Source organism: Dendrobates tinctorius, unplaced genomic scaffold (assembly GCF_039654945.1).
Source record: "Dendrobates tinctorius isolate UK_male_01 unplaced genomic scaffold, ASM3965494v1 ptg000241l, whole genome shotgun sequence".
Lineage (NCBI taxonomy): Eukaryota > Metazoa > Chordata > Amphibia > Anura > Dendrobatidae > Dendrobates > Dendrobates tinctorius.
In genome coordinates this window covers 5,812,194-5,838,327 of record NW_027361908.1, presented here as the reverse complement: position 1 = coordinate 5,838,327, position 26,134 = coordinate 5,812,194, and the positions used below count along the sequence as shown (strand labels likewise).

Here is a 26,134-nt window from a genome sequence, read left to right as displayed (position 1 = left end):
GTTGCAACGATGCTCAATTGGTACCAAGGGGCCCAAAGAGTGCCCAGAAAAAATTCCCCACACCATGACACCACCACCACCAGCCTGAACCGTTGATACAAGGCAGGATGGATCCATGCTTTCATGTTGTTTACGCCAAATTCTGACCCTACCATCCGAATGTCGCAGCAGAAATCGAGACTCATCAGACCAGGCAACGTTTTTCCAATCTTCTACTGTCCAGTTTCGATGAGCTTGTGCAAATTGTAGCCTCAGTTTCCTGTTCTTAGCTGAGAGGAGTGGTACCCAGTGTGGTCTTCTGCTGCTGTAGCCCATCTGCCTCAAAGTTCGACGCACTGTGCGTTCAGAGATGCTCTTCTGCCTACCTTGGTTGTAACGGGTGGCAATTTGAGTCACTGTTGCCTTTCTATCAGCTCGAACCAGTCTGCCCATTCTCCTCTGACCTCTGGCATCAACATGGCATTTCCGGCCACAGAACTGCCGCTCACTGGATTTTTTTTCTTTTTCGGACCATTCTCTGTAAACCCTAGAGATGGTTGTGCGTGAAAATCCCAGTAGATCAGCAGTTTCTGAAATTCTCAGACCAGCCCTTCTGGCACCAACAATCATGCCACGTTCAAAGGCACTCAAATCACCTTTCTTCCCCATACTGATGCTCGGTTTGAACTGCAGGAGATTGTCTTGACCATGTCTACATGCCTAAATGCACTGAGTTGCCGCCATGTGATTGGCTGATTAGAAATTAAGTCTTAACACACAGTTGGACAGGTGTACCTAATAAAGTGGCCAGTGAGTGTATATATATATATATACATATATACATACACATACATACATATATACAGTATATATATATATATACATATCTTGTGTATGCAAACATATATTCAAACATTAAATACATGAGTTATTTTGAATAGCACTACTGACATGTAGAATATACTTATACAATTACGGTGCTTAGTACTAATATTGGTCTATTTTTGTGTGCCCACCCACTACAACAAGGAATAACTTTCTTCCAAGAGACCTTAACCTAATATTTATCAAACATATCCCTCATGGGCCAAAGCCTACAAATTTAAAGGGTAGGTGGGCTAATTAAGCATGGAAACAAAGACTGACCAGCACTTCTTAAAAGAATGAAGCAAATGTGAACAGGTGCAAACTGCTGTGACTGCATTATATACTGCTCAAAAAATAAAGGGAACACTAAACAATACAATGTATTTTTTTTGAGCAGTATATAAAAACAGTAATTTTCATCGGTTCATATTTGCTTCATTCTTTAGTAAGTTCTGGTAGGTCTCTGTTTTTTTTGTAGTATAGGAGGTGGTGACTGTCCCCATATTTGGCTGAGCAGGTGACTGTCCCCATATTTGGCTGAGCACCACTGCGTTGCCGAGATCTCAATCTGAGCATGCGCCGCCCCTGGCAGCCATTTCCCCGGAGGCCACCACATCGCAGCATTGGATATGTGGGGCCTCCGGGCTTTCACGAGATGATGGCGGAGCCCCACACACCACAGAGCACCACCGCTGAACCTGCCGCACCAGCCTGGTTTGGGATTTCCCAGAGGCCACCGCATCTGCCGCACCATCCTGGGATGGGAGTCATATCGCCAAACCACCTAACACCCCTTGTGACCCCGCTTCACCAGTGTTGCTGATCCCCCCAGTTAAGCTGAATTCGGACTGTAAGACGTACCCCCTATTTGACACATTAATTTATTTCCCTATTTTCCTTCTGAAAATTTGGGGTGCGTCTTATGGTCCAGTGCGTCCTATTGTCCGAAAAATATGGTAAGTGCCGTGTAAGAGGAATACTCTTCATTAAATAGAATATGGATGAGTCAGAAATAAGGTCCATTCACACATAAAAATTTCCTGCTAAAGGTTTCACTGCAAAAAGAGTGAACTCCACAGTGAAAATTCCCTGCATAAATTGGCAGGCTGCAGATTCAACATGAATGCATGTGTAGTATAAGTAGATCTGCAGCATGTCAATTCTATGTTTAGAATTAGTAGTGAATTTCACCCTGTGCAGTGCAGTAACCAAATTTGCATGTAACACACAGAATTGCTGCATTCTTATAGGAATGTTTGGATTAAATTCACCATTGTTCTGCAGCGTGTGAATGAGATTTGACAAAATCTCATCCATTTTGTTGCTACTATTAAATGCTGCGGATTTTCAATCTACAAATTTGGACGCATGTTCAGTTAAAATCTATTTCCATGTGGGAAGGCTTCCCGCATGGTAATAGTTAAGTTGCCAGCCAATTACAGGCACGGACGTTACCTCCAAACGGATGATTGACAGGAGACCGTTTGACTGAAGCCAGATAAAGAGAACCTTTTTTTTACTTTTCTTTGCACTGAAAGCCGCAATATGGGAACAGGATGACACATGGGGCAAGATGAAGAATGTATGGGGCAGGATAGGAGATCATATGGGACAAGATGACACATGGGGCAGGATGGAGAACATATGGGGCAGGATGGGAGATTATATGGGGCAGGATGGGAAATTATATGGGGCAGGATGGGAAATCATATGGAGCAGGATGGGAGAACATATGGGGCAGGATGGGAGAACATATTGGACAGGATGGGAGAAAATATGGGGCAGGATGGGAGAACATATGGTGCAGGATGACAGATCATATGGGGCGAGATGGAGACACATGGAGGAAAGATGGGAGAACATGGGGCAGGATGGGAGAACATATGGGGCAGGATGGGAGAACATATGAAGCAGGATGGGAGATCATATGGGGCACGATGGGATATCATATGGGGCAGGATGGAGACACAAGGGGCAGGATGGGAGAACATATGGGGCAGAAGGGAGACGCATAGGGGCAGGATCAGAGAACAAATGGGACCAGGAATGAGACACAAGGGGCCTAGATATGGGGCATTATTACTGTAGGGACTAATTAAGGAATTGTCATGATAGGACTGGCGAGTAAACTGGGACCAGGGGCACCTTTCCTGGCCCTAACACTAGGGGGCGCCCTAACTTGCCCTGTTCTCCGAGATACCTCAAATGGCGAGTAGGCCGGGACCTCCGCCCTTGCCTTGTCACCTAGCTGCAGCCCTGCATCTATCCCCTTCCCCCACCCGGGGAAGAGAGGCGCTACCGTGTACTGCAGTACACCAACCCGACAGACAGGGGAACAAAGACCAGGAGCAAGAGAACAACAAGGTTTACCCGTACAGGCCTCCAAACAAATGCACTGGATGCAGTGGACCCATATAATAAAGATGGCAACACAGGTGCAAAAATACCAATCAAGCAACTGCTCGCAGCCTACCAATACATGGAGGGGGCGATTGCCTGGTATGTTGATGCACAAAACAACTTGTATGCGGCGCTGTTCACACTAAGGCCATGCACAGCATCCAGGCCAGCCTAGTACCAACACCCTTCTATTAGTTCAGGCGGGCTGCCCAGCGCTAACAAAATGCATGCCGTGTGAACAGCGCCGCATACAAGTTGTTTTGTGCATCAACATACCAGGCAATCGCCCCCTCCATGTATTGGTAGGCTGCGAGCAGTTGCTTGATTGGTATTTTTGCACCTGTGTTGCCATCTTTATTATATGGGTCCACTGCATCCTGATAGTGCATTTGTTTGGAGGCCTGTACGGGTAAACCTTGTTGTTCTCTTGCTGCTTTTCATTATTGGAGGATTTTTTCCTCTTTCTGTGCTTTGCTGTATTAGTATTTAGTGTTAGGTACCCGTAAACGTGGAGATCTTTGAAGTAGGTTACGGGCTCACGTATTTTGGCCAAAATATCAGCTAATACTCCACATTTTTTTAAATGTGTTTTTTGCACTTTTTATTCGGGGTGCAGTTGGGCCCATTTGGTCTTGTAAACTGCGGCGTCTGTTCACACGGCATGCATTTTGTTAGCGCTGGGCAGCCCGCCTGAACTAATAGAAGGGTGTTGGTACTAGGCTGGCCTGGATGCTGTGCATGGCCTTAGTGTGAACAGCGCCGCATACAAGTTGTTTTGTGCATCAACATACCAGGCAATCGCCTCCTCCATGTATTGGTAGGCTGCGAACAAAGACCAGGGTAAAAGAAAATTCCTCTCACACAAAATATACTCTCACAAATAACAGAGGTATTCACCAGGGTGTGTAGGAAGGGGGAAAAAAATAAGGCAGGTAAAGATGAGGAATTTCCAAGCATACAAACCAAGCAACAGTCGCACAATAAACTCCTCCATCTCTCCAAACACCAGCTTCTCCCTCTCCAGATCTTTGTAGCAAGTGCTAACTCACACAAGGACCTGGCCAGCAGATCTAGCTTTTATAGAAGAGAGAGGAGTGGTTAAGTGAGCACAGCTGAATGCAGGGATTTCCACATGGCTGATTAACCCTTGTCCCGCTGAAAGAATACAAACACATTTAATACACCAGAGAAGTGTTTCTTCTCAGTGGCGTAGCAGGAGCCATCAGACGCTGTGGTCTTCTGGCTCTGCTCTGTCTTGGTAACCCCATGACAGGTATATTATTACTGCTGTGATGTGTTTTATTTTTGAGAATACTATTTTCAGTGTGGGGGGGGTCCAGTACTGTGTAGGATGACACTATGTCTCTGTTTTTTCTTCATCTCTTGTGGTGTGGAAGTTAGGAAAAAATTGAGGAAAGAGCTCTGGAAGTGGTGCTGTAGATAACTGTTATTTTCTGCAGAGACGAGTACTGGCTGGAAGAAGTGATGGAGGTTTGTGCTGGATGAAAAATAAAGCGAAGATGAAAGACTTCAACTAGCGATATCACCGGTGAGTCAGTGTGGTACCTGTGCACTCACACTATACACTGTATACCTAGCTCTTGTGTATAATGCCACTGGTGAGTCACTATTACCTGTACAGTATATACACAGAGCTTCTGTGTGCAATGTCACTTATGGTAATATTGGCATTGTTTTTTTCTTAATGAGCAGTATTGTAGAATTTGGTCACTATGTGGTGGTAATATGTGATCTGTTTATGGTGAGGCGGTATTTTGTAATGTTATTCATTCACTATGTGGCGGTGATATGTGGTCTGGTCATGGTGTGTTGGTATTTGTTCCTTGTATGTGGTATTATTCAGTTACTATGTGGTGGTAATACTTAGTCCGGTCATGGGGTGACAGTATTTATCCCTTGTCTGTGGTATTATTGGTCATGCTAAAACATGTATATGATGCTTTCTCGCAAAGAAAAATAAATAAAAATATACCTAAAAAGAATACTGGATATTTTAAGAAAGGTTTAATAGATGATAATAATAATAATAATAATAATAATAATGTTATTTCTATAGCGCCGACATATTCCGCAGCACTTTACATTTTAGAGGGGATTTGTACAGACAATAGACATTACAGCATAACAATAATCACATAGATTATAAATAATACCAAGAGGAATGAGGGCCCTGCTAGCAAGCTTACAGTCTATGAGGAAAGAGGTAGACACGAAAGGTGGGTGGTATCAGTTGCCCTGATTGTATGGACCAGCCATAATGTTAAGTGTGTAACAGTACAGACACAGAGGGCTAATGGATGCATAAAGCATGTGGGAACATGATGCGGGGAACCTGGTTATGGTAAAACTTTTAGCTGTGCCACACAGGGATAGATTAGGTTAATGTGTTGAGGCGATAGGCCAGTCTGAATAAATGCGTTTTCAGGGCACGCTTAAAATTGTGGGGATTGGGGACTAATCATATTGACCTGGGAAGTGCATTCCAAACAATTGGCACAGCACGTGTAAATTCTTGGAGACGGGAGTGGGAGGTTCTGATTATTGAGGATGCTAACCTCAGGTCATCAGCAGAACGGAGGGCACGGGTAGGGTTGTATACTGAAACAAGGGAGATGTAGGGTGGTGCTGAGCATGGAGGGCTTTGTGGGTGAGGGTAATAAGTTTATACTGAATTCTGGAGTGGATGGGTAGCCAGTGTAATGACTGGCACAAGGTAGAGGCATCGGTGTAACAATTGGTGAGGAATATGATCCTGGCTGCAGCATTCAAGACAGATTGGAGAGGGGAGAGTTTGGTAAGAGGGAGACCGATTAGAAAAGAGTTACAATAGTCGAGACGAGAATGAATAAGAGAAACAGTAAGAGTTTTTGCAGAGTCAAAAGTAAGAAAAGGTCGAATTCTAGAAATGTTTTTGAGGTGCAGATGACAAGAGCGAGCCAGTGATCGAATGTGGGGGGCAAAGGAAAGCTCGGAATCAAGTATGACCCCAAGACAGCGGGCATGTTGCTGGGGAGTAATAGTGGAACCACCCACAGAAATGGCAATGTCGGGTATAGGTACATTAGTAGAGAGAGGAAACACAAGGAGTTCAGTCTTTGACAGGTTCAGTTTCAGATATAGTGAGAACATGATGTTAGACACAGCATTTAGACAATCGCCGGTATTTTCTAGAAAGGCTGGCGTGATGTCAGGAGAAGAAGCGTATAATTGGGTGTCATCAGCATAGAGATGGTACTGGAAACCAAATCTACTGATTGTAGATAGATAGATTAGTGTAGGGCAATGCCAAAAGAGTCTCATTGTCGTGGTGGTAGGTAGAAAAATCTTTTGGCCAAAGCAAAAGCTGATGGCGACGTATGTGATTTGGTATTTGATGAGAATTGTTAATGTGTGATTGGTGAGGACATGGTACAGAAGTAGAGTTTTTCAAAGAGTGGGTGGTGTGACTGTGGAAGGTTTGAGGGATGAAGACAGAGCTGGAGTGGAGCCTGGGTGGTCTCAAGGGGGCCCAAAAATGCTGCCAGTATGGGGCCCTGAAATTCCTTCTGGCAGTCCTGTCTCTAGTGTATGTGACATATGTTAACATACATTGACAGTGGTTCTATTTTGTACATAGGGGGTTGAATTATAGTAGAAGTATACTAGTTCATAGTGAGCTGTATAGTAACATTCTAAAATCACTCCTGATAAATTCTGTAGAAGAAAGCCCACTGCTACCTCCCATAGAGGAACTAATTAAATATTATTTTTACATTTTTCAGTTTAGGAGCCACAAGCAGCTAGGTACTATTTTAATGGGGTTGTGTGGGTGAAAATGAAAAGCGTACAGTCACTATGTGACGGCAGACAGAAAAAGGTGACAGTGTGCACTGCGCACACTGTCACGATTCCCCAGTATTTCATCTGCAGGTAGGTGGTCATGTGACCACATGTATTGCTTTTTCCATGCTTGCGATCACTTACCAACTAGACTATCAGCTTCTAGGAGAGAATTGAGAGAAGCGGGATGAGAATAGCTGCCATGTGACCATAGACATGTGAATCAAGGCTTGACCTGCATTGGAAATACAGAGGAATTGTTACAGTGTGCACATTGTACACTGTCACTATTTGCAACCCAAGTCTAGAGCACCACCCTATGGGTTCTAGAACCGTTAAAATAACGCCATGTTAACTCTGCTAATAAGTTTTTCAACCTAAATTAAGTGGTTAATGACTTATCCAAGTTGCAAGTTTAGATTTTTTTTCATTTTTTTTATCTTATAATTTTTTTTCTGTTTTTAAGCTAAAATATTTTCAGCCTTTACTTACTACAGGAATCTCTGCCTTTATAACTGTATGTTACTGTTGCACTAGTGTATCTATATTTGTATGCTAGCTGTATGCACATCTCATTACTGTGTAGTAGTTTGTGAAGTATCGTTCAATGCAAATTGCTATATGCTCCTAAACAGCTTCTACAGTAAAACATTTTTATTTTATAAGTAAAACTTGAATTTTAAATTGCTATGTTCATTAGACTGATGCACTCAGACTACACTGCAAGAAGACAACAACAGAACACAATTACATCTAATTACCCTAATGACTGCATAAACACATCATTTAAGCATTATTTTAAATAGATATAATTTCCCCATGATTGCATAATTGGAAAATGTTGACAAAATTAATGTAGTGTATTTTCACACTAGTACAAGTGTGACACTAACTAGGTCAAAGAATGTGCAGTATATGAGTCTTAATACAATCATTTTCACAGTCAGGTTAGAGGAGCTTCTATTAACACGTGAACTGTGTACAACAGAACTATATTACAGCTGTGGACAACCTGTGACTAGTACGAAGCTATGATAGGCATCCATGAGCTTCTTCTGTAGCTTATAATATAGGTTCCCTTTCTTATTGCCCCATTAGATGCTATATTACAGAGTTATTTTACTCTGAAGTACAGGGTTATTCACTTGCTACTTTACCCGGAAAAATTGCTGTAACTTCTAAAAAATGGTCAACCGTACAAATTTGGACTGTACATTATTTGTTTCATGAGATGCGAGAGTGCAATGAACCTCAGTGACAGCGACAAGAAACATCCTCGCTCCGAGTGGTCTCACAGACTTGTCGCCCCACCGGTCATCTCCAATACAAGATAGACTTGCAAGCTCGCCTTTCTGCACGTCGGTAGTTTATGTGTGGTGCTTGCATTTCACTCCTGATAAATTCCTTCTTCATTTGTTAACAACGTACACATACAGTTTGGAGGAGCATGTTTTCATTTTGAAATCTTACTAGAAAATGGAGTCCTTAAAGGGGTGCCAAAGTGAGTTTCTAAAGAAATTTGTAAGTTGAAATCTACCATCCAAACCGTGGATTCTATCATTGATGAATAAGCTGGAACGTTCAGGAACATTACTGAATTGTCATGATGGAGGATGCCCAAAAATGTCTGAGTATACAATTCAAGATGTGAAACAGCGACTTCAGGTATCTTCACGTAAATTGTTTCACATGCTTTCCCGTGAGACACGCATGTCGTATTCCACATGCCAACGAGTATGCAAGAAAGGTCGTATTTGCCCGTAAAGAGTAACTGTCATTCAGGAATTCAAAGGTCCCAATCAAGAGAAAAGAATTTGATACTGCCAAATTTTTTACTTTGGGGCCATTTTGAAGGGTTGGGTATACAGTAATAAGCCACGAACATTAGAGGCACTTCGAGAGAACATACAGCGAGAAATTCAGGCTATGACTCCAGACTTCCTGTGGAATGTGATGCTAGTTACTACTCACGGACAAGCCGTGATGTAACTCAGTAGTCAAACGTTCCGGGGTTAGATACCAAGAGAGTATGTTGTAAACTAAAGAGGAAAGACAAATGCGTAGTCAGATCACAGTCTAAGGTCAGAATATCAGAAGGATAGCGGATCAAAGAAAAGGGGTTAGGTAAATGAAAGGTCAGAACGAGGTCCGAGGTCAGCCAGCAATAGATCAACAAACAGAGCACAAGAATACAACACAAACATGCACCACCGAGCAGATGCTATGACTAGCAGACATCTGGGACTGGCAGTTTAGCTAAGTATCTGGGAAATCACGATAGTTTCTTTCAGAAATTACAGCAATTTTTACGGGTAAAGTAGTGAGTAAATGACCCGGTGTCTTGAAATGCAAACCTTGGCAGATTCAGGCTCATATGGGTAGACACTTGGATCTGACTTTTTGAGGCAAATCAGATGCAAAAATGTCCTTTTGGAACCAACCTGACAAGCTCCATGCGTATTAGTCCCCTCTTCGGTTACCTAAGAAAAGTTTATGACTACTTATCACTGGATTATGAATGGTTTTCTTCTCCTAATATGCACGGAATGTTAATATAATCTTGGAAGGAAGAGGAAGTGGGGTTGTGGGGATACCTCATCTGAAAGATGATTCCTATGCAAATTATGGATACTGTGATAGTAAACCAACAAGAGTTATAAGGAGTAATAGCTTATGATGAATGATTACTGTGTGCCAATACAGTCTATTTTAAATATGCTATTACCCCTTCTAATGATGACCCCCAGGGTTCCCGTGAATCTCCATAGCCACTGCATCCGTTCTCCAGTAGTTCTAATGCTGATGGTCGAGCATGCTCAGATAGAATGCCCTGCGTATTAGGTAAGCGTCATAGCTAATCAAATGAACTATACTACATTTATAATCAGCGTTATTTGCTAATATTATTATTACACCTACTACATATTGGGATAGGATATAAGGGTACGTGCCCACGATCCGGAACTGGTAGAGCTTTGGACGCAGTGCATGTTCGCTGCATCCAAAGCACTGCTGGCTATTGAACACAGGTGAATCTGCATGTGTTCACTGAACCATGCGGAATCACCGCATTCAATACATTGTATGAGTGAAGGAGGAATTGACATGACGGAGTTTGGAGAGACGCGCTGCATCATGTACGTCTCCGTACATGAGCCGCGGGCGTCTCTGGACACTTAGTGGGTATGGGATTTCTTGAAATCCTATACACTATGCTGTAACAGCTGGGCACTGCGGGTTGGACGCTGAACAAATAGGCAGCATCCAACCCGCAGCATTTATTGATCGTGGGCACATGCCCTTACAGATGAGGCTATCCCTTTAAATTGTTAAATGACATGTATGATATTATATATTCAATTTCAAACTGTATCCAAACTGTAACAAAGTAATGTAAAAAAATTGTGATAATAACCTGTGAGGCTCCACATTTCGATTCTTCTTTTTTTGTTCATTTATGCTTCCCACTTTTTTAGAAATATTCTGTTTCTTTGACGGTTTCTGTGTTGAAGGGACTATGTCCTTAAATATGAAAAAAAAAAATTAAAAATGCCAGAAGAGAACAGAAGTAGTGAAAAAAGCAAACATGGTTCCAAAGTCACATCATGTCCAGTTACTAGAGTGGACAATAACAGAGGCTGAAAGACAAATGGACATTGTCACTTTGAACAACATGTCATCACGACGCAATCAACATAGAGCAGTGGGATAGCGACAGATGAGGGATAGCTCAAGCTTTAGGATTTGTCAATGAAGACACGTACGGTAATTGTGTTTTCTTACGTCAGAAAACAAATTCTAAAAGGACACGTTCAGACATGGCAGATTTGTTGCAACTGGATCTGTACGGTAATGAGCGCCACGTGTGAACGTACCATACATCTTCTTAGGCTTCAAGCATAAAAACGCTAATACTGCAGTTTACAATCAGCATACCTTCTTATATTCAACAAGGGCTGTGGTGTATCTCCTGAAGGAATCGTTTGGCGCTGGAACATCTCCTGTCTCCTCAGGTTGCCTGTTTCCAAAAACATCTTCATTTCTCCTAAATGGATAAAACATGTATTATCTCCTTTAATGAAGAATTATTTCCTATTTTTTAACATATCCCTGGTAGGCAACATACAATATCCCATACATTGTTATAAAATGTAATGTGAGGTAAACATAGGGTTGTACAAAGTGGTATTTGGCATCATGAAAGGTTTTCACTGTTTGTGACTGGACGGTGGGCCAAATTAGGGGCCAGGGCCTTGCACTGCCAATAACCTGTGTCTATAGCTACCCCCTCCATACTGTACAAAGGAAATATTCAGCTTAATTATAATCACCAATTTCCCACACTTCGCAGCTTGACCCCCTATCATTCTGAGCTCCTACAATAAGAGTAGGGAGAGGTTATGTCCTTTGTGTAGAGATGGTCATGTAGATAGATGTAGGCCTAAAGGTACTGTCACACTTAGCGATGTACCAGCGATCCCGACCAGTGATATGACGCGGTCAGGATCGCTGGTACATCGCTAAGTGGTCGCTAGTGAGCTGCCACACAGGCAGATCTCACCAGCGACATCGCTGGAGACGGGGATCGCTACTTACCTGTCACACCAGGCGATCCTGACGTCCTCCCGCCCGGCTCCACGCGTCGCTCGTCGTCACAGCAGGAAGCGCCGCAGGAAGCTGACAACGAGAAACGATCCAGGACGTTCTCGAGCGATCAGCGATAAGCAGCGGGGGAGCCGGTCGTAGGTAAATATCAGACACAGCGATATCGCTAGCAATATCGCTATAACGTCACAAGTTATAGCGATATTGCTAGCGATATCGCTTAGTGTGACATGCCCTTTAGGTTGCCATCATACTAAACGATGCACCAGCAATCCCGACAACGATACGACCTTGTCAGGATCGCTGGTGCCTCACTACATGATCGCTAGTGAGCTATCAAACAGGCAGCTCTCACCAGCGAAGAGGATCAGCGAGGACACTGATATTCAAGGTAAATATCGGGTAACTAAGCACGCGCGTCACTTATTTACCCACTGTGTACCTTGGATACCAGCTCCCAGCGTGAGCACGCAGGTATCCAAGGTACACAGTGGGTAACTAATGGATGCGCACACTTAGTTACCCGATATTTACCTTGGATACCAGCTCCCAGCGTCTGCTTACAGCGCTGGAAGCTCGATGATCGTTGGTCTCCCGCTGCCACAAGCAGTGATGCATGCTGGCGAGCGGGAGACCAATGATCAAAAAATGGCCCAGGACATTAGAGCACGATCAGCGATACCCGGCGGGGGGGCCGGTCGCTGATGCATGTCACACACAGAGATATCGCTGGCAAGATCGCTGATACGTCACAAAATCAGCGATCTCGCTGTGTGTGATGGGGCCTTAACTAGTTACTTTACTGCTGTTATTCTTTCCCATACAATTATAGATTTCATTCACATTAAGTATATGCAAATGAGGAAAAGATAGCAACTAAATGTTCAAAACATCTCAATTTATTTAATATTGAGAATGAGCGCTACGTGCAGAAATACAGAAATACACCACGCACTTACGCGCTTTGACATGCCGACAAAAAGGTTATTTATGGCTATCTAACAATGTTCTGCTATGCCGAATGCACTTGGATTTGCAAGTGTTGAACAATAACTTCCCAGATATGCTCAATGGGAGACAAGTCTGGAGACACTGCAGGCCACGATAGTACGTTTAGGCCACACAGGTTGCTTATTTTAGCACAAACAATATTTAGCCCGGCATTGTTGTGTTGGAAAAAAATATCTTCTGGGACACTTTGTAGACATGGCCGTACTACTGGTTCCATGACCAAATCAATGTAACGCCAAGCTCTTAGTGTATCTGGATTAAAGACTAGAGGGATCCGTCCAGCTACCATACATTGTGCCACGCCACACTATAATCCAAAAAGTAGGACCGGAGAGACGATCCTTCATGAAAGCCTCACATCGTGTTGCCCATGTGGTCTCCAGATCAATCTTTATTTATCACAGTATCCAACTCAAAAGCGGGACTCATCATTGACAAGGATAGACCTCTATTCCAGCCTCCATTACAAAATACAGACTCTTATCATGCGGCATTAATACCACGACTCAATACAATAAAAATCCAGGAAACCAGGAATGGACCTCTTCTCTGGAACTCTTAATATGTTCTATTCATTTGTATATGCATAGTTGCTGGTGTCTGTAACATTTTTTTTGCTTGGAACTAGTTAGTTAAACTTTATCAAAGTGATGTCGACCTACCATTTCAGGAGAAGTTGTCAGTTGTGTATACACTAATAGGTAGCACTAATGGCGCTTCTACCTCCGGGCCTAGCAGACATGTGATAGCTAGTTGTAGGGAGTGAGCAAGTGCTCTGCAGCCAAGAAACTGCATTTCTACTGTAACTAATATACAAGCCTCAGCTACAGAGTAAATCAGATAAAAAAAAATATTTAAATACTGAAATTCCCGTCAAAGATCTTTATGCCCTTATGGAAATATGTGAAGTAAAAAAAAAAAGTAAGTAAAAAATAAACAAAAAAAAAAGCCATCGCCAAGCCAAAACACTGACACTAGCCCCGCACCGTAAGATAACGGTCCAATGTGTAAAAATAATTATTAAAGATAAGGGAAAAAAATGTAAAACATATGTTCATACATCTTTGTATTCATAAAAAATGTCAAAAAAACAGAAATGTCTTTTCTTTATTTTCCCACTGATGGGAAAAAGTTTAAGAAAACACTATAAAATTACCATAAAAATTAAATCCCATGTATCATGAAAAAAAATTCAAAAAATATTTGAATATCCATATAATAGAGAAATATTACAGCTTTTTAAACATGTATGAAAAAAATTGTGTAAATGCTGTCATGAGGTTTTTATCATCTAAGCTGATTGCAGCATGATATAGGGACAGATACACTGATTCCAGTGATATTTAATTGCAGTAGTTTTGATAAGATCATTGTTTTTTCAGAAGGAGATTACCATTAGAGTGCTAGTGAACTGGCCCCACCACTCATTGGCAACGTTCTGTGTATACTGTATGGGGGCAGAAAGTTGCCAGTCAATGATGTGGGCAGGGTTATACAGAACTCAACATTTAGAGAACTGCCAGATCTGAAGCAGACAAAACATTGATGTTATCAAAAATACACAGCTGGAATCAGGGTCTCTGCCCCTATATTATGTTGCTCTCAGATAAGGTAGCAAAAATCTGGTGACAGATTCTTTTTAAGTATAAAAACTTAATACATATAGGCAATGCACCGAGGGTACAGATTGCTAATACGTTTTACTGCAGCCTGTATGGGTGCATACCTAGAGACTATTGTACAGGCAGCTGAGTCTATAAAAGTATTGATTAGAGATGAGCGAACCCCAACTGTAAAGCTCAGGGTTCGTACTGGACACCTAGTGTCCGGTGCTGAACTCTGAACACTGACTTCTCCCAGAAGTTCGTTTTAATGTTCAGAGTTCTGGGCGAAGTACGGGAGGAAAAAGAGAGAAAGAGAGCGAGAAAGAGAAAGAGAAAAAGAGAGAGACAGGATTCTGTGGCGGTGCTCTGCCTCCTTTGGTAGCCCCCTAGCACTTACTATCGTCATTTAGCAACACCAAAGTTTGGATCCTCATTGACTTCTATGGGGGGATTCGGGTTCTGGTTAAAGTTTGGGTAGACTTCTGGTACCTGAACCAAACTTTCTGTCAAACCTGAACTTCCATGAGTCCGCTCTTCCCTAAAATTGCAGTGGGATGGGAACTCTCCAGCACTACACTGTCCAGTAGGGCATCCTTCTGAAAAGATCATGGAACAAATTATAAATCTATGTTCTTTCTGTAATCATAGGCTTTTTGTCCCACGAAAAGACGCTATATAATTAAAAGTTTGTTTGTTCTGTGCATTTTCTGTGAATTTCAAAAAGATAAACTTTTTTTGGTCAAGACCTGTGTCAAAAAACTGTCAGTGCCATCTAGAATCAGGCTTCAGTTTGCTATTATTTCGCTGAATAAAAATAGAATTATATCACAAATTAATACCCTGTAATTCTCGTGCAGGGAGAAAAAGAAAATCGATAGGCAGGTGGTTGTCAACATTTCACTCTCTTTGTACTACTGTAAGATGACAGGTTATTGATTCAAATCTATTTCTCGACTTCAATTTCGAAATCAATTTCACAAAGTGAAGGCAAGACCCATAACCTGCAGAACTATTTTTATTTGATAAAAAATGCATATATTACAGAATATACGATACTCCTGAATATTGATTTAATTATCCATGTCACGTAAGTTATTCCTTGTTACTATACAAAATTAATGGTATAAATTCATTTTTTTACCCAATGCATGAAAAGTCAATGCCCTGTAACTAATCTCAAGCTGGTTCTAATTTTATTTCAATTGCAAATCCTCCATCTGGGTGTTAAGAACACAGATGGACTCTTGGTAGAACCTCTGCATAAACAAAACATTACTTTATTATGTATTACTTATTACTTTGTATGCGTTCATCATACAAATAGTCATAAATAAAGATATGGTTTCCTAGGAAACAGTACAAAACGGTTACAAATCCAGATTAAGAAATAGTTGTCAACACAAATAAAGTAGTACAATAATTCTTATCTGTACAAGGATTTTCAATGACCCCCCGAAAGTGGTCATATTTTGGGGGATTTCCTCACAACTGCACACATTATTCAGCAGTGTTGGCATACGCACAGACATGTTCCCAGCAAAAATACATGGTGAATGCTGATCATGGAAATGTTAAATGCTTCCATCCTTTATAACAGCCCAAATATTGCCAATGCAGTGTCCTTTGGAATACATCTAGCTGGTGCATATCAGCATAACACTATTAGATTGCAAGTATGTGGCAATGACTAGTGTCACATGTAGGGGTGTCACTGGATGTTCCCCCCAGGATGCGCACGGAGGCGTATTTAGGCCATGAGAGTGCATTGCAGTCACAGGCGTAGCTGTGGTTGCAATGCAGACTAAAGTGAGTATAGGTCTTGGAAATGCTGGCAGTCCAAGACAGATTTAGGGGAAACCTTCTCTGGGCTTTTTGGTTTGGAAACAGAGTGCGGATGGTAGTGTTGCAGTCCTTTTCATTCCCGACCCGGGTTTTCCATGTGGCCCAAGACCACAGGTTGCGAGTAAAAAACCCTGCAATACAGGGTTTGGGTGTGTCAGGTTCAGTGTCAGTCTGGTGTTTGGAGGAGTACAGGGCAGAAGGCTTTGCAGAACACAGGCAACACAGGCCAGCAGAGCCAAACAGCCGAGACAGCTGAAAAGCCTGGCACCCACAGCGTACGCAGTGGTGAAGTCGCCCACGGTAACAGGTCAGAGGAGGACTGGCGTGTTTTAGTGACTGTAAACTGGAGGATATTGTTCCAGGCTGTGATCCGTAGGACATTGTGTACTGTGTATAAAGCTGTGAGTTGGACATTAACACCAGGGTGCAGTCACCCACGGCAACTGGTCAGAGGTGGACTGGTGTGTTTAGTGACTCTAATCCAGACGATATGTGCCCGGCTGCGATCCGGAGGTAGACTGTCCCGTTTCCCGGCTGCAATCCGGAGAATACAGTGTGCTGTTTTTTGCTGTAAGCACTAAAGAGACTTTTGTTTGGAACCTTGCTGGGTCACTGCCTCATCACTGCACAAGATGCTACCGCTGCACTATACAAGATAAATTTATTAAGGGTTGAGGTCGGGGAACCATTTCACAGACACAATTATGGATTTTCAAATTTAATTAGAAATGGTTTTTAACTAATGTTATATATCTGTTATCAGGACTTTGCCACCTACTCTGATTTTGCCTCATAATATAGAAACAGAGACACTGCTTTCAGCAATACTGGGCTGCTTGCTATAGGTTTCATAAAATCACTGTTTAATCAGAAGGAGATTAATCACTAGAGTACTAGTAAATCTGTTGCCAGGTAGTCAAGTATATTCATGCTCTCTGTATACTTCGCTCTCCCCCACAGGTTGGCAGTTTTCTGTCTATGCACAGTGCACACAGAAAGCTGCCTATCAGTGATGGTCAGGAGGTATGGTCTTATGAACACAAATGGCAAGCAGAAACTTACGCCAGGCACAGCTTTTGCATATCAGTGAGAGGGAGGCAAACCCTTAAAGAATAAATGCAACCCATTTTTTTTTAGAAATATGCAAAAAGGGGGGTACACTAACCCTTTAAGGACCAGGGAATTTTTAATTTCGGTGTTTTGTTTTGGTTTTTTTCTTCATCAGCTTGTTTGATTAGCAATACGGTTCATTTTTTATTTTTCTATTGACACAGCTCTAGGACGGCTTTTCTTTTGCAGGTAATTTGCGATTGTGTTATAGCTTTGAATGATACCATTCATTGTACCATAAAAATGGCAACATAAATTCCAAGTGCAGTTATTTGAATGGAGAGCCTGTATGTTGTGACTGTCATACAGCCGCGACACATGCAGTTGCGGCGCCGAACAGCTGGTTATCGGGAGCGCTCCATGTATCCGGGTTCCCGATGCAGCTTGTTCTCTAAGTGGTATAGCTTGCCGAATAAGGAGGGACCCGATGATGTCCGCTCATCTCTAGACTTGAACATACAAGTGGTTTGATAGTTTATACCATAGTATTGCACAATATAATGAAATTACTGTTCTCTTATGAAGCTCGAATGGCAGTTATGGGGGACTCCATTAGGTACCTGCCTGATATGGCAATATATCAGTTTCCTACAATTACACCAAGGGGGACTAGTGGAAGCCAATATACAACATCATTTACAGGGGTTTATCCAATCCCAAACGCAAGCATTTTTTTAGAAGATAATCTCAGCAGCGTGACATTAACAGCGCAAAGCGGAAACGAAGGAACTGCTTTGTTGACAGGACATTACAGGAAGAAGGAAAATCGCAGCCATGAGTGGTCACGTGACGGCTAAGAGCAGGAGAAGATCAGTGCACTGGATGAGATGTAGGTAGCTAGCCGCTGTCTGCTCACTAATGCAGAACTGCAAAGGAAAAAAAAGTCCCGTAAAACCTAAATGCCATTGTCAGAGATCGACAGCATCATTTAAATGATTACCGTAATCTGTAGTGATCGGAGCAAGCTCTGGTTACTGCAGTTACAGGCAGATACCATTATGTAAGAATGCTGGCATGTGCCTAGATTGTAGCAGGCTCTATTCCTGAGATGCTTCATACTTTCCTTACCGACTTATGGGGTGCTTAATGTTGTTATACAAACAAACTATAATGGAAATTATTACCCAATTACTGATATGGCTTAATGGAACAATTCTGGTAAAAACATTGCATAAAAAATATAATTTATATGATGGAAGTAAACACCCAGTTCTTGGAGCTAAGGGCAGCAATAGATTGGAAAACATATGAACTCTTAAGCCCCCTTCTCACATAGCGAGATCGCTGAAGCATCACCGATTTTGTGACGCAACAGCGATCTTGCCAGCGGCGACCGGCCCCCCGCTGCATATCGCTGATCATGCTTGAATGTCCTGGGCCATTTTTTTGTCATTGGCGTCCCGCTGGCCAGCGTGCATCGCTGTGTTTGACCCGACGAGCGACCTCGTTGGCGACGCAGAACTCAGGGACGCAGGCGTGAGTCGTCAGAAAAGCTGCTGTGTGACAAGGTACCAACGACCGGCAAGGATCGCTGGATGGTGGCTGCGTCGCTGAAGAGATCTGCCTGTTTGGCAGCTTACTAGCGACCAATTAGCAACGCACCAGCGATCCTTACCAGGTCGTATCGTTGTCGGGATCGCTGGTGCGTTGCTAAGTGAAACGGGACCCTTAAAGGCAATGTATAATCAGAAAATGACTTCTTGTTCAGATAAGGTTTTTATGGATACAAAATTTAAGCAGTTGAAAATAGAAAATGTCCATCAAGTTTAACAGAGATGGGAAAGGTCAAAGGGAATGGGGCACAAGCACAGCTAAAATGCACAATCTACTCTTTTTTTCCTGCTCCCAATTCTTTGTCCACTGCAATGCCCCCCAAATTCCAGTCCTCATGGCCCCCAACATGTTATGTTTTCAGTGTGCCCTAGATATTGCACAAGTAATGGAATTACTATCAAGGCATCAGAAATGGCCACAGCTTCTCTCCCCTGTGCAATACTAATGTCACAAAGGAGGAAGAACAAGACCGGGTTTTTCACAAGGACAGAAATATTCTTCAAAGCTTTATTGTGCCGACGCGTTTCGTGGCAAATCTGCCACTTCCTAAGGGCCATAGATGAAATAATGAATCCCAAAGTCAGCCAGTTGAAAAGTTTTTTAAGATATTCAACACATTTAATTCAGCCATTGAGAACATCAGGTGAGAGGAGTCCTACTTATTTATATCTATGGACGTAACAGGACTGTATACAAATATTGACCATGTGTTAGGTCTGGAATGTTTTGAACTGTTTGTCACAGGTGACGATAGGATCCCAGAAACTCAAAAGGATTTCATTATGAAAGGCATGTCCTTCATTTTGAATAATAATTATTTCATGTTTGAGGGGAAGGTTTACCATCAGAAACGGGGCATGGCCATGGGCTCGAGGGTGGCGCCTACGTATGCAAATTTATTCATGTCCACCTTCGAGTCCTGGCATGTTTGTAATAATATATTCAGGGATGATATTATCATTTATAAGCGTTTTATAGATGATATTTTAATAAGTTATAATAATCATAGGAACACAGTATCTGAGTTCCTGGAGATTATTATGTGTAATAATTGGGAAATGGAGTTGGAGATCAACTTTTTGGATTTAATGATAAAACATGATGGTAAAGGTAAAATAATAACAAGGAATTTTTTCAAAAAAGTAGATGCCAACAGCTATGTACACTACAAAAATAACCATTACAACAAATGGTTGACAAACGTACCAAAAAATCAGTATCAACGAATAAGGAAAAATTGCACCTTATTAAAAGATTATAAGGAACAAAGTAAATGTCTAAGAGAGAGATTTTTAGAGCGAGAATACCCTAAAAAATGAGTAAAAAAAAAAGCATACTCAGAGGCAAAGGGAATTTCACAAAGTAGTTTAATACATGGGACAGACAATAAAAAAATCTACAGATGAATACTATACCACTAATTAAATCACAACATTTTCTTCCACAAATGAATATAATACAGAAGCACTGGAAGGTCCTACTAAATGACTCAGTCTGTCAGAAAGTATTACCAACTAGACCAGTGGTTACCTTTAGGAGGGCGCTATCCCTAAAAAAAACATTTTAGCCCCCAGTAGAATTAGGGATGTGGGAGACAAAAAAGCCCCGAATGCAGGAAAAAGTACCTTACAGAAGCACATAAGAGGTCCTTTAAGTGTAAAAACAAAAAATGCTTGTGTTTATGGATCAGTGATAATGTAAATACCTTTTATTCAAATAGTGATAATGATAGAGTATATGACATTAATTTTAAGTTAACATGTCAATCCAGTTTTGTGATTTATCTAATTGATTGTTGCTGTGGGAAACAAGGATGAACTCACATAGACACAATATCTCTAAAGGATATCTGAAACATGGCTTGTCTCGACAATGTTTCGAAACACATGGGAATAAAGCCTCACTACGAATTAGGGTCCCGTTACACTAAACGAAGCACCAGCGATCCCGACAACGATACGACCTGGTCAGGATCGCTGGTGCGTCACTACATGATCGCTGGTGAGCTTTCAAACAGGCAGACTCACCAGCGATCAGGACCAGCGAGGATGCTGGTATCCTGGGTAAATAGCGGGTAACTAAGCGCACGCGTCCCTTAGTTACCAGCGTGCTCTCACTGGGAGCTGGTATTCAGGGTAAACAGCAGGTAACTAAGCGCGCCTCATTCCACCTGAGGAAGACGGCTGTGACCGTGGAAACACGTTGTGGGTATTGGAGGAAGATTAAAAGCTGAGTTTTAAACCTTTTTATTGGTCTTTGCCTCTCCTTTAGCGCTCCTATAGACTGCTTTTTTTGCAGCACTTTAATGAGTTGGTAGATCTCTCAAGTTTTTTTGTCCCTTTGTCCCTAGTGGCCTGATGGATTTCTTTCCCTGACCTGGTGGGTAAGAGTTCTCTCGTGGGGGTCCGGTTTTTGGATGTCGGACACCTAGTGGGAATTTTACTGAATAATCGGTTAATTCCAAATCACACAACTATTCCTTACAAGTGGAGAGATAGCATAATGGTAATGGGAAGCCTTCATTGTTCTGGCTTGCTGAAAACCTGTGGGTTCGAGTCCAAGTCCAGTCATTTTATTTTTATAACATTTTAATATATATTTTATTATAGGTTTCATACTTTTTTTTAAATGAAAGATTGATTGTTTAGATGTTTAACATGTTTTATCAGCGGTTATATTTTGATATAAAGTTATTGTGACTGGCGTATGACATTGCATTGGAGGGGGGGTTTTCACAGGAAGTAATGTTTTGTCTGTTTGTGATGTCATGAAGGTCTTGTATAAAACCACAACCATTCCTAACAAGTGGAGAGATAGTATGATGGTAATGGGAGGCCTTAAGTGTTCTGGCTTGCCTAAAACCTGTGGGTTTGATTCTAGTCAACTCTATTTTTATAAAATTTTAATATGTAGTGAATATAGGTTTCATACAATTTTTCAAATTAAAGATTGATTGTTTAGATGTTTAATGTGTTTAATCAGAGGTTAGATCTTGATATAAAGTTACTGTGACTTTTGTATGACATTTTGACATTGGAGGGGGCGTTTCCACAGGAAGTGATTTTTTTTGCATGTAATTGTGATGTCATGAAGGCTTTGTATAAAACCACTGCTGTAATCAGATTCTGTAATTCTTTGGCCCTGAGGAAGTGGCAGATTTGCCACGAAACGCGTCAGCACAATAAAGCTTTGAAGAATATTTCTGTCCTTGTGTGGTCAACGCGGATACATTGAAAAACCCGGTCTTTTTCTTCCTCCTTTGTGACATTGGTATCTACAGGAGTCTGCAGTGACCACTGGTTCCTTTCACATTCTGCAAGGGGTTGTGACTGTTCACAACCTGTAAAGGTGAGTGCACTAACTGTGTATTGTCATCCAAAAAAAAATCACTTTTATCGCCCTATGTGCGCTCTCTTTCCTTAATTTCAGACTGTGCAATACTAAGGAGATCCCGAAAACATGATGTGTTAGGGGCCATGAGGACGGGATATGAGTAAGAGTGGTCCACTGGACCTTACAGTCAGGAAGAACTTTACACATTTACATAAGCAATTGTATTAATTTCTTCCAAAAAAGTTTCCCACTTTTTTTAACCTTTTAAGGAGGCGGACACTTTCTATTGGTGTTTTCATTTTGACTCCCCTTCTTCCTAGAGCCATAACTTTTTTAATTTTTCTGTCCATCTAGAGATATGAGGGCTTGTTTTTTTGTGGGATGATTCATTCTTTTGAATGACACCATTCAATTTACTACATAGTGTACTGGAAAATGGCAAAAAAAATTCCAAACGGTGAAAAAAAACCCAAAGTTCTGACATTGGTTATACGGTGCACATTGTACGGTAAAAAATACCTTGCAATATGATACTCCTCATCGGCATGATTACAGTGATGCCAAATATGTCAATTTTTTTAATAACTTTAGAGGCAGAAAAAATCAGAAGCTTGATAAAAAATGTTTGGGGGTTGTATCGCCATTTTCTGTGACCAGTAAAGATTTCATATTTTGGACAATTGAGCTGTGTGATGGCTTTTATTTTTTTTTTGCGGGGTGAGACAATGTTTTTATTGATACTATTTTTGGATAGATATAAAGTTTTGATTGCCTGTTACAGCATTTTCCCACCTCTTCCCTTTATAATCAACTTTGTCCAAAATAAAGCATGCATATGTAACATTTTTACACACACAGTCAGTCTATGGCCGGGGTCACACTTGCAAGTGCAATGTGAGAAACTCCAACCTTAGGCTATGTTTACACATATCCCCTGGCCAAGCCAAGTGTGAAACGCGCGTTGGGGTGCCTGCCACCTTCAGGTACAGATACTGATCTTTATTAGCACATGTCATGAATTTAAACAATTTGTTTTCTATCTCCTTCACTAGGTTTTTATTCTGCATATGCACTTTGCAAGGGATTAACCCTCTAACTAACCTAATACAGGTTCCTTTTGAGATTTTTCTCTGCACATGCACCTTATATACTAACTTATGGGAACTTAGTATTATAATCTTTTTTCACTTTTTTCTAGTTCATGAGATATATATTTCTATCTAGGCCTGATATTTATTATGTTAGGAAGCATTGTTTTGCGCCTTGTATTTGTAATTGATATATATCCTACTATTTGGCTTCTATAATATCTATGTCATTATTTTGTACTAATGAGAACCATCTATTTGTGCAATGACTATACTTCATTACACTGTACCCTGAATGTTTTGCAGCCTTTATATTGTATTTGTTGTCCCTATTTATATATATCTTTTTTTGCACTATTGCATAATGCTGATTGAAATAAATTTTTAAAAAATTTCATGGTAAAAAGCTTACACATTTTTTCGGTTTTTATGGTTACACATTGTTTTTTTCTGGAGCCAAAACTTAATCTCTTGGTAGTTAAAAAGCTGCAGACAAAAAGTAATGTTTGCTGGCTTTTTTGCTGCTTTTCTTACTGCATTTTTTGCTGATTTTTTTTAGGAACACAAAGTTTACTTCCACGCTACAACCATGAACAAAGAGAGGTGCTAGGCCACCAATTCAAGATATATGTGAAACTATAAAACATTGTTGGGGGAAAAAATGGGAAATTTAATCAAATTATTTAGTGGAAAAAGTTTTTTTTTTTAAGACTGAAAAAATAGTGACTATCCTGAAAAAAAAAAAGTTCATATCAGTTCTTGAAAAACGGGGGAGTTGAATTTGTCAAGCATTGCTTACCTAACTGCATTTAGTTGGTAGACATTGTTTACTATCACACAGTGGTCAGGCAATGTTTACTTTTACATAAGAGAGACAGAAGATTCGGCACTGCTCTTTAACCCCAAAGCAGTTCCATGACCGCTATTCAAGTCGAAAATCACACACCTGGACCGACCGCCAAAATACCGTCAGAATGGGTGCTCAATCCAGAAAAGCAAACATGTAATCTGATTTTGTACAAAAGAGAAAAAAAGTGATGTCACTCACCGTTCTGTCGTGAAAATTCTTTATTAATTAAAAGGCATTGGCATGGGAGGAACGTACAGCGTGCCTCCCGTGCCAATGCTTTTTAATTAATGAAGAATTTTCACGACAGAACGGTGAGTGACATCACTTTTTTTGTTTTCTTTTTTTTCTCTTTTGTACAAAATGTTTACTTTTACACAGTGGTCAGGCAAGGTTTACTGTCACACAGTGGTCAGGCAATGTTTACTATCACACAGTGGTCAGGCAATGTTTACTGTCACACAGTGGTCAGGCAATGTTTACTGTCACACAGTGGTCAGGCAATGTTTACTGTCACACAGTGGTCAGGCAATGTTTACTGTCACACAGTGGTCAGGCAATGTTTACTATCACACAGTGGTCAGGCAATGTTTACTTTCCCACATTGGTCAAGCAATATTTACTATCAAACATGGGTAGGGCAATGAATCCATCAGGCTTTGATTACTTTCACACATATCACTAACTTAATTAAACTGTACTAAGGCTAGTTTCACACTAGTGTATGGAGGAGCTGTGGAGGGATGCGGACTTCCTCTGTGAAGCTTCGCACCCTGCCGCACCTCCTCCATTCAGGCCCGCCTCCGTCAGCATGTGGCCTGCGTACCCTATCTTTAGCATTGGGTACGCTGGCCATGCCGATGAATGCGAATGCCTCCGCATGAGTCGTTTTGACGGTGCGGCGACCTGCACATAGAAACGCATAGAATAAACCACCTGATTTCTTTTCAACTACAACTGGATAAGTGTCTATATGGCAGCGCGGAATTAATCCACATATCTCCTTTATTACGTCAATGTTAAAAGTCCCGTGTCGACTTCGTGGATCTGCAGCAGCCGAGGCATACATGCCTTCAGTCTATACTACCAGGTGAGCAGTTACCTAAAATCAATTGGAAGCTATCTAGGAGATAAGACCCTATTTGCGCTTTTTCTGTTTCCCATATTTGCTAGTACGTTGTGAAAAGGAAACACGCACCGCAGGTGAGATTACGCTAAGTATAAAGAAGCACAATGGCCATGAGATTTCTATAAACAATTCTATATACTGTAGCTCATATTTCTATATACTGCAGTTCCAACTCTATCCTAAATAGCAGCTCATCCTAACTAGTGCACTTCCATAAGGCTCTGTAGATGATCTGGGACAGAATTACAATATTCATTTTCATATATTGTCTATTATTGCTTATCAGGAATAACCATGGCTTGCCAGTAAAGAACAATTAACCACCTATTTTGTCTTAATAATCTGATAAGTCCTAATTAGGAACACATACAAGTTCGTTTCCTTACTCAGTGTCCTGGAATCCAACATCATATTGTATTTATATATATTGTATATAGCAGAGAATACAGTTTATCGTCTTTTATTTGAAGGATTAAGCTGCAATCTCAGAGCTTACACACAATCAAACTGTGAAATTTTTTGATGGGCCAATCCATCAGTCTTGGCAGTTACGTTGTTGACAATATAGTGAACCTGGGGCTATTATTTCTAAAGATCCAAGAACAACATGCCACTGCACTAGGGAAACTTAAGAAATATTAGTAGTATGAATGATTTATTAGTTAAAAAAAAAAAACGAAAACCCTCTATTGCACAGACTTAGCCTCTCAACTATTAATATTTTGTTCTGCTCCAAACATCTAATTGACAAACTGATTCTGCAAACTATAAAGCATTTCTCAAATACTGTTAGATAAAAATCATAACTGGGGAGGATTGAATACCGGTAAGTATTGTGACAATTAAAACTATCAATTATTATATTCTGGCAATGGCAAAGAATGAATGAATCTGCTGCAACACGTGAACAGTATGCTAGCATTTC

General features: G+C 41.1%; 1 protein-coding gene across 5 annotated transcripts in view; it reads right to left on the bottom strand.

The window, feature by feature from the left end:
* Window positions 1-26,134, bottom strand: part of CFAP54 (cilia and flagella associated protein 54) — a 703,284-nt gene that overhangs the window by 375,864 nt on the left and 301,286 nt on the right. For all 5 annotated transcript variants that reach the window (XM_073556932.1, XM_073556934.1, XM_073556933.1 and 2 more), the window contains exons 32-33: window positions 11,023-11,131; window positions 10,502-10,608 (exon numbers count right to left, since the gene is read on the bottom strand). In XM_073556932.1, coding sequence (XP_073413033.1) covers window positions 10,502-10,608; window positions 11,023-11,131 — 216 coding nt within the window. The remainder of the gene's footprint in view (window positions 1-10,501; window positions 10,609-11,022; window positions 11,132-26,134) is intronic.